Consider the following 9,988-nt stretch of genomic DNA (forward strand, 5'->3'; position numbering starts at 1 on the left):
CAGCAGGATTTTCATAACACTTTACATCACTATTGCTAATCCCATCAGATTTTTACTGGAAAGAAAGAAAGAAAGAAAGAAAGAAAGAAAAAAAAGAAAGAAAATTTAATAGGTTTATACTCTATCAAAATACTGGAAGTCTTTGTAGTCAATGGATCTCTGAGCTACTAGTACAAGAAACTTGATTAAACTACTAGAACTAAGACTTTAAGATGGTATACAGAATACTAGCAATCAGAATGGCATGATGAGGCAAGAAGGGAAAATTGGTTCAATCAAGAAAATAGAGTTGATTTTGTGGCTATTTGCCTGGTGGGACATGAAGCATCAGGATTGGGTAGGCTTAGACTGGACTTTCTTGGGAATATGTAACATCTCATTTGTCCACCAGGTGTCAGTGTTTATATTTTTTAAAGTACCTGCTGTAAAACACATCGCCCAAGGGGAGAGCAGTAGCGTGTATGTAAATTGTCTGAGAGAGGACATGTAAAAATTGTAAAATTGTAAGAGAGTTGATGCATGAGAGAAGCGCAAAATGTGAAGGACAGACAATGACATGGAGGAGGTGGTTACTCTATCACAATTCTTCATTGTTTTAGTCTGATTCGGTCATTACCAAACTGCCAAACATACCAAAGAGTTCTTTCAAAGTGTCTAGACATTTGTTGTACACACCCACCAATCTTGCTTCTTACTCTGTGGTACTTGCACGGGAGGAATGCCATATGTGTTTACAGTTACTCATTCTGTGTAGTTTACATCGCACTGCAATGTTCTTGCTTACCTTGTTATTTTACTCCCCCCTTCACTCATCTTCCCTTCCCTCCCTCTGCTCTCTCTCTCTCTCTCTCTCTCCATATTTCTCCCTCTCTCTCTTTCTCTCTCTCTCCCTCTCTCTTCGATAAAATAAGCAGACAGACTCCTCCTCCCTCTTTCCCTCTCTCACTCCCTCTCTTTCTCACTATCTCCCTCCCCTCTTCTGTTAGTGCTATTTTCAAGTGGAGATGTGGAGTGTCTTTCTGTCTCTCTCCCTGTTTCTCCAGCCAAATTCAGCTGAAGAAGGTAAGGAAGCAGCCCCTTTGTGTGTTTGTGTGTGTGTGTACGTGTGTTAATTTGTGTGTACACACTTGCGCCTTTGTGTACGCACTCGTGCGTGTGTGCGTGAACGAGTGACTGAATGTGTTTGAGTGCTGTCGAGGTCCCCGGGTCTGCATGTGCGCGCTCTCTGAGCGGGATTCTGATGGAATGGCGCAAGTGTTCCAGTTCTGCACGGCTTTCAAAACAAAACGGTGCAAGACTGAGTTTAAACTGGAAGTGCGTAACTGAAGGGGATAACTGCGGTCTTCCTTGATCCCCCGTTTATGATGTACCCAACTGGACAGCATGGGGCCCCAAATGCATTCAGATCTGCTCAGAAACACCCAACTGCCACCAGAAAATGAGTTGTCCTTCATTCTACTCCTCTTTTGCTCCTTTGTCGAGATTTGGTTTCCGTGTAATTCTGTCATCTAGTCCATCCCATAAACACTTATGAAATTGTTTAATCTTATGGAGAACATTGCAATTATCATATTGACCGCAATTATTGACACGTTCACTGCTATGCGTGTAGTAGCTTTAACACTTAATTTTGTGTTTATGGCTTGGATCCATCCATCTGAGACTGAAATGACTCATTGTGGATGTGCATTGTAGATGTGCACTGTGTTTAGAAGTGTGTGTGTCTGTGTGTGTGTGTGTGCGTATGCGTGCATGCATTTCTTTGTGCGCTGCAGGTATGTGCATGGACATGCATGATTGCGAGTGTCTGTCTGTCTCTGAATTATGGCATTGCGTGTTTTCCGTCTGCCTACCCAAAACAGGCATTGTGTGAGTCATTGTGCAGTTGTGTTTTTTCTTTGTCAGCGTGCTGTTGAATTTGCAGGCACATTGTGTGTTTTTCCTATGCCCTGGGCTTATCTGTATGTGTGTCATTGTCCTAGAGAGATGGCTGAATTTAATTCCACTCATTTTTAACAGTATGCGTAACAGCTGGTATTTACAGAATGAGGGATGAGAGAACAGGGGGGGGGGGGGGGTGTCCAGTTGCTCACTGCCAGGGTTCATATTCATTGCCTGATTCAGTGCACTAATACTGTATTAACCCAATCCCGCATCTCTCCCTTTGTAATTAAATATGGAGTATAAAATAATATATGGTCATGTAAGTCTTAAACCAGTTTTTTTTTATTTCATATGTCCCATTTATTAGGAAATTGTATATACATATTTGATGATTGCATACCAGGAAATGAAACCCTGATTTAGTTCCGAATGTGTGTGTGTGTGTGTGTGTGTTTATGTGTGTGTGTGTGTGTGTGTGTGTGTTTATGTGTGTGTGAGTGTGTGTGTGTGTGTGTGTGTCCATGTGTGTCTGTGTGTGTGTGTGTGTGTGTGTGTGCATGCGTGCGTGCACACGTTCATGAATGTGTGTGTGTTTGTTTGTTTGTATGTGTGTGCCTGTGTGAATGTGTGTGTGTGCACGTGCATGCCTGTGTGCATGTGTGTGTGTATGTGCATGTGCATGCGTGCATGCATGTGTGTGTGCGTGTGTGCGCGCGAGCGTGTGTGTGTGTGTGTGCATGTGTATGTGTGTGCGCGCGAGCGTGTGTGCGTATGTGTGTGCGTGCGTGCATGTGTGTGTGTGTCTGTGTGCATGTATGTGTGTGTGTGCGTGCATGTGTGTGTGTGCCTGTGTGCATGTATGTGTGTGTGTGCATGTATGTGTGCGTGTGTGTGCGTGCAAGTGTGGGTGTGTCTGTGTGCGAGTGTGTGTGTGTGTGTGTGTGTGTGCACGTGCATATGTGTGTGTGTGTGTGTGCACGCATGCATGCGTGTGTGCATGTGCGCACAAGCGTGTGTTCGTGCATGTGTGCATGCGTGCGTGTGTGTTTGTGCGTGCCCCAGTGTGTGTATTAGGAGCAGACCTGTTGGTGGCAGATGCAGTGTGTGACACTCTCCAGCATGATCCCCTCTCCACATCCTGACCTGCCTCCTGGTATTAAAAGCCATTTCTTGAGGGCTGCAAATAGTCACTGGTATTTATATCTGTGTAAAATGTTAATGAGTGCATTTAAACCCGCCTTTGGCGGTGACATAAAGCCTGAATACACAAGCGAGCGAGTGCATGTGTGTGTGTGTGTGTGTGTGTGTGCGTGTGTGTGTGTACAGTATGTGTGTATGCGTGTGTGCATGTGTGTGTATGAGTCAGTGTGTGTACGTGTGTATGAGTGCGTGTGTGTGTGTGTACAGTATGTGTGTATGCGTGTGTGCATGTGTGTGTATGAGTCAGTGTGTGTACGTGTGTATGAGTGCGTGTGTGTGTGTGTACAGTATGTGTGTATGCGTGTGTGCATGTGTGTGTATGAGTCAGTGTGTGTGCGTGTGTATGAGTGTGTGTGTGTACAGTATGTGTGCATGTGTGTGTGCTTGTGTGTGTGCATGTGTATACAGTATGTGTGCGTGTGTATGAGTGTGTGTGTGTGTGTGTGTACAGTATGTGTGCATGTGTGTGTGCTTGTGTGTGTGCATGTGAATACAGTGTGTGCATGTGTGTGTGCGTGTGTGTGTGCAAGTGTGTGTGTGTGTGTGTGTACAGTATGTGTGCATGTGCGTGTGCTTGTGTGTGTGTGCATGTGTGTATACAGTTTGTGTGCATGTGCGTGTGTGTGTGTGCAAGTATGTATGTGTGTGTGTGTGAGTGTGCGTGTGTGTGTTTGTGTGTCTGGATGCCTGTGTGTGACCTGATGGCCTTATATCCTTTATGCATTGCCCTCCTGCATGACCCTGACACCACCCACTGCAACTGGTGGGACTCCTCCTCCTCTGGACCAGACTCTCCCTCCTTAGGCTCTGTCTCTGTGTGGGAGAGCGGTCCATGAGTGCCGTACAGGGCTTTTGGTTAAATGTGTCTCGATGGACGCATTTAAACATTCATGTGGACGTAGCCTCGTCCATTCCACATTTGAATCAGCTGCACCTCGCGCCAGAGGCAGGTGCCGTGTGAAACCTGTGGGGCTCCGCTCCAGAGAGGCCGGGGCTCTGAAGCTGTGACCCGGAGGGCGCTCAGTTCAAGTCCCACACTTGAGATCACACCTCTAACACTCACTCTTGGAGGTGTGATGTCGGCGGGGTGGGGGGGTGGGGGGCAGTGGGAGAAGATCATGTCAGGCTACCGAGAGAGCGCAGTGGAAATGGCAGTACAGATGAGCCCTCGAGCCGCTCAGGCTCCCTGCTCGCTGACCTGACCCGTTCCGATACGCTTTGCCTTCCCGGCCACAGGGGGCGCCACTCCACAATTTTCTTTTGCGGCGTCGCCCTGTTAGAGAACACCCCTCCCCAATGACAGCCCGTCAGGCCGGTGCATATGGAGGGGTTGGAGGTGGCTCCACAGTCTTAAGCCGCCTCGAGCTCAGTGACGACCTTCTGGGTGGGGTGTCAAAAGGTGCCCTGGCATCATCCAGCGAGCTTTCATGACACGGCGTCAAGAGCCGCTGAAAGTGCTGTGCCAAAGCAGACTCCCGGCTGCGCAGACGCACTGCTGAGCTCCGATAGCCGCTGTGACTGCGCTGTCTCTCAGCATGAGGGTCTGCGTCACAGCATCAGGCTCAGTCCCAGACAACTTAACCTAGATTCACATTTGGGAAGACTTAAAACAGCTCAGGGTCCTGCTGAACCATCCTTTAATGCCAATGACAAAAGGGATGGGGTAAAAATCGTTGGCACCAATTCTTGTTCCAGAACTGGGTGTGTGTGAGTGTATAGGTGGGAACCATGGTCTGTATATGTGGTTGCAGAGGGGATAAGAATGTGTTCAGTAAGTTCAAAAATGTAGCACATTTCAAACAACAACTGCTGAACCAAAGTGCTGTATATACAAAATATATACACAAATTATATGCAAAGGAAATATACGTGCATACATATAAACAAACATGGACAAACACAGGGCAAAAAGAAGAAAATCATAAATGCACAAAAACACACAAAAAGAAGGAAACTGCACATGGTGTGTGCATGTAGGGAGACTGGGCTAGTGTGTAATCCTGCAGGAGATTGGAGCGTGTGTGTGTGTGTGTGTGTGTGTACATATGTGTGTGCATGTGTGTGTGTGTGTGTACATATATGTGTGCAGGTGTGCTTGTTTGTGTGTGTGAGAGAGTGCGTGTGCTGGTGTTTGTGTGTGTGTGTGCATGTTTGTGTGTGTGCATGTGTGTGTGTGTGTGTGTGTGTGCGCGAGCATGTGCGTGAGTGCGTGCGAGTGTTTGTGTGTATTTGTGCGTGCGTGCACGTGTGTGTGTATGTGTGTGTGTGTGTTTGTCCACATGCTTGTGTGTGCACATGTGCTTCGTGAACACAAACAGACCCGCAGCGCCCTGTGGCAGCTGAAGGGTTAACAGACAGTCAGCTCTAAATCAGTGGCTCCGCTGCAGTGATTTGGGCTTGCTGCAGAAACCTGTGGATCGCCTGCTTACTCCCAGACTAATGAATAGGCAACAGCTCTCTGTGGTTCAGAGGAGTAACAGCGGAGACTGTCCTAGTGTGACTGTCGGTACACAATCACATCTGGAGCATATTAACAGAGAGAGAGGAGGAGCAGGAGGAGGAGGGAGGGGAGGTGCAGCTCACACCCTTATACAGGCACAGTGAATTAACTCTGGAACTTGAGAGGATGTATATCTCAGTACAGTTTACACCTCTGGGCATCAATATTAACCTTAACTTATGGGTCTTGAGAGAAAATATACGTACAATTTACAATGGCAGAACTAACTGCTCTACTACAGCATGGGAGACAACACATGTGATGATATTGGTTCACACCTAGCATGATGACCAAACCCCATACAGGAGCAAGCTTAGGGCAACATTAAGCAAGGAAAAAGCTCCCTTTCACAGTACCTATTGTGTACAGTATGTTTTTATTCATGTGAATTTGTGCAATTTGTCCTCAATTTTATGCAGTATTGTGTATTGTGTACACAAGTATTGTGTGCTTACAAAATTAAGCTCTGATAAAATGCCTTATAAAATGTATTGCAGTATAGGTTTTAAGTAAAACAGTTCCCTGAATTACTTGGAGTCATTACATACTGGGGTACAATGTGTTAATTAATGGAGTCATTACTTAACGCTAGTATCTATCTGATGACTGACTGGGGTACAATGTGTTAATTAATGGAGTCATTACTTAACGCTAGTATCTATCTGATGACTGACTGGGGTACAATGTGTTAATTAATGGAGTCATTACTTAACGCTAGTATCTATCTGATGACTGACTGGGGTACAATGTGTTAATTAATGGAGTCATTACTTAACGCTAGTATCTATCTGATGACTGACTGGGGTACAATGTGTTAACACCAGCTTTTATGGGGGCATTAAATGTGTTTCCCAGTCTAAACTGTGACACACATCAATAATGGAGCAAAACACATCCCTCGTCGAAGTTCCTCCAAAGCCGTGTGTCACTTTGGGAATAAATAATAGAGATAAAGAGAGGGAGGGGATGAGACAAAGATAGAGGGACAGATGGAAGGAAGGTATGTGATGACAGGGGGTTAGGGCAGTTTATGCACAGAGTTGACTGACTGGACAGCACAATGCATTAATGCTGCACTTAAGGTGGAATTGCAGAGACAGCACTTTTTTTTCCATCATCCACCGAGGACTGTATCCATCCTAGCACATTTAGGACAAGATAACATGTTGCTTCCTGTCCAAAAATATGAATAAATAAAATAAATCACTGCCTCCTTTTCAGGCTAACATTTACACAGGCATGTCACTGCAATGTCAGTTAACTGGAAATAAGGCGACAAGAATCACGATGGCAGATAATGATGTATTTTTTAACATAAATGGGTGCCAATTTTGCCATGGTCATAATCAAATATTTGAAGCTACGTATACAAAACAAATATGCCTCTGCTCAAATAATGATGGTGCAGATATGCAGCCTTCGAGTAAGTGGAACGTCCCTCTGAAGGCGCTGTGTGTGAGCGTGAGAGGTTTTACTTAAGTGCTTAAAACATGAAAAGATCAGGGACAATAATTCATCTGAAAGGATCGGAGCTTCGCGCAAGCGAGTGAGGGAGTGGGGAGAGAGGGAGGGAGAGAGAGAGAGAGTGAAAGAGGGAGGAGTGAAAGAGAGAAAAGGAAAGAAGCAGTAGAACAGAAAATAAGAGTTTGAAAGGGAGATTTGAGGGGGTCCTCCATCTGTGAGCGTAATCCCAAAAAATCCATTTACGTTCAGCAGTGAGAGAAAGTAAACAGAGAGAGGGAAGGAGAGAGAGAGAGAGATTTGAAAAAATAAATTAAACAAGAAATTATAATAAAATGATCAAGATAAACAAATGATTAGTGAAGAATGGTGACCTCTGTTCATATGTATTGTGCTGTACTGACATGTAGGGCAGTTAGTCTCTTTGAGAACAGGGAACCTTTGAAATCACAACTGTTTAAAAAGGGATTATAACAGGATAAAAAAGAGGACATATAAAGGAATGAAAAAATGGCTCTTGCTGTACATTATATTACGACATTAGTCTGCATCATACTCCATTTACACAATAATCTGAATGACCAAACAGTATATATCCCTCTTATTTCAGAGAGAGAGCGAGAGAGAGAGGGAGGGGGGAGAGATTTAACACTAAGCTATTACTGTCAGGACACAATTTAAGAAGCAGTGCATATAACTGACAAAACTGACATATATTCAGCCACAGTTAATATCAACGACCAAACAGCAGGCATCGCTCTTATTGCAGAAAAGAGAGGGAGAGAAAAAAACATAAAGGTGAGGGATTCAATACGAAGCTAAAAAATGAGTGAATTTATTTATTTTTTGTGAAGCTACAGTTTAAGCCACAATGAACAGAACTGGCTTTACCCTTCCTCAATCGATCACCATTTGTCTGTGTAACTGACCAAACTTTCAGTTCACATTATTCAGTACACACAATCCTTATAATAATTCTTTCCACATTGCATCCAGTCAGTCTTAGGAAAGTACAAAAAGAAAAAATGCACTGCTTTTCATGTGTAAATAAGCTCTGCCTTAAATATGTATGAAACATGCAACTTTAATATCTGAAATATAGAAATCTTTTATTTATAAACAGAAAGCTAGATTGTGCGTTTCTCACTTTCATGAAAGCACTTTGATTAGCTCATGTGTATGCTGTAAATGTAAAAGACTGCTGTCTTCCGTCTGACTTTGCAAAACATTCATGTACACATACATCACGCATATTTGTTTTATGAAACCCTTCATTGTAGTGGAAGTCATTGTATCGCATGTCAGTGGTACAATTATGGAAACCTCTCATTTTCCTTTTGTTTAACCAAGAAAACTTACTTCCTAGAGTACCCTGTTTTTATCTATTAACCGACTCGCCATCTATTTCTATTGTAATTAATATGATTGTTCACAACTTAACACCTTTTTTATCTAATTTTTTTTTCTTAGATTTTAAGTTTTTTAACATTGACTTTTAAATTCAGCCATTTTCTTATTTTGGAGGTTCTGCATTGCCTGTTTATGTTGTCAGTCGTATGATATAATGCAGCCGCTGTCTTTGTTGAATTTGGGCAGGGCAAGCATACATTCTAACAGCCAGATCAAATGACCTTTTTCCTGTTTCTCACACACAGTGATGCTGTTGGACACCACAGAATCCACATCTGAGCTTGGCTGGGTCACCTACCCGGACACGGGGGTGAGTGAGCAATATCTCATTATCATATCAATATAAAGCAACTGTTTATCATTTCCATTATTGCAATTAGCGTCTTGTCGTGATGCATGCTTACATAATGCAGGCAGTGATGATGAATGCTAATGCAGCTGTGCACGTCAGCTGCTCTGAAGCAGTCATGTGTGTCCCTGAGTGTTTCCACCGCGGAGGGAACATGATGAGGAGCGATTGGTTGATGGAGATATGGTTATTTGACCCGGGGCTTGCAGTTGAAAGGGCAATGCTGAGAGAGAGGGAGAGAGGGAGGGAGATGGGGAGACAGGGAGAGAGAGAAAGAGGGAAAGAGAGAGAGAAAAGGGGGAGAGAGAGAGAGAGAGAGAGAGGGAGGGAGAGAAAGGGGGAGAGGGAGAGAGGGAGAGAGAGAGAAAAAAGAGGGAGAGAGACAGAGAAAGAGAGAGAGGGGGGAGAAAGAGACTGATAGAGTGAGTGAGACGGAGAGAGAGAGTGAGATGAAGAGAAAAAGTCTTGCGTTAACCCTCCCCCCACCTCTCCATGTCTCTCAGCCTTTTCATCTCTTCTCTCCTCCTGTCTTTGAGGGCTGGAGGGTTTTCGTCTCTGCTCTGCTAGCATCCCTACTGTGACATCATTATTTGTTGGACTGGATGAGTTGAGTCCATTCCTTAGCTGAACGGAGGTCTGGTGACACAAACTGACCAATGGGGTCTGCCGCCCTCAAGGAGTTACGTGCCCTTGACCCACAGCGTTACTTCCTTCGTCTTCTCTTCCTCTCTACCTCTTCTCTCTCATGCCACCTCTTTCCTTTCACTCCCTCTCTTTCCTTCATTCCCTTGGTTGCGCTCTGTGACATGGCTTTGTGGTCAGATTTGCATTCTGCTGACAATCTGATTGGGGTTAAGTCAAACACTCGTGTCTGCAGGGGCGGCCGTGTCCTTTTTTTCTTTTCATTTTTTCCCCATCAATCCATTTTTTTTCTCGCAAAAGAGGGAGGGTAGGAGAGGTCTGGTGAATTTATAAACGCAAAAGAGGGAGATTATATTTATTCACGGCGGTTCCAACGCAAGACCACGCACGCAGTTCGGTCCGCACGCACGTACACTTACGTGCGCACAGGCACGCCCGAGACTTCAGTTTCGTTCTCAGCTCTCGCACTCGCTCACGTCCTCTCTAAGGCAGCCAGTGAGACTCCTGAGAGCACCTGTGCCTTCTGTGTGCCTAGACACATC

General features: G+C 44.7%; 1 protein-coding gene across 1 annotated transcript in view; it reads left to right on the plus strand.

The window, feature by feature from the left end:
• Positions 1 to 919: 919 nt before the first annotated feature.
• ephb6 (eph receptor B6) overlaps positions 920 to 9,988 on the plus strand; it is a 26,339-nt gene continuing 17,270 nt past the window's right edge. Inside the window, exons 1-2 of the mRNA XM_035406773.1 lie at positions 920 to 1,062; positions 8,701 to 8,765. Of these exons, the coding sequence (XP_035262664.1) occupies positions 1,005 to 1,062; positions 8,701 to 8,765 (123 nt within the window). The 5' untranslated portion in view covers positions 920 to 1,004. The remainder of the gene's footprint in view (positions 1,063 to 8,700; positions 8,766 to 9,988) is intronic.

This window comes from Anguilla anguilla, chromosome 1, assembly GCF_013347855.1.
Source record: "Anguilla anguilla isolate fAngAng1 chromosome 1, fAngAng1.pri, whole genome shotgun sequence".
Classification (NCBI taxonomy): domain Eukaryota; kingdom Metazoa; phylum Chordata; class Actinopteri; order Anguilliformes; family Anguillidae; genus Anguilla; species Anguilla anguilla.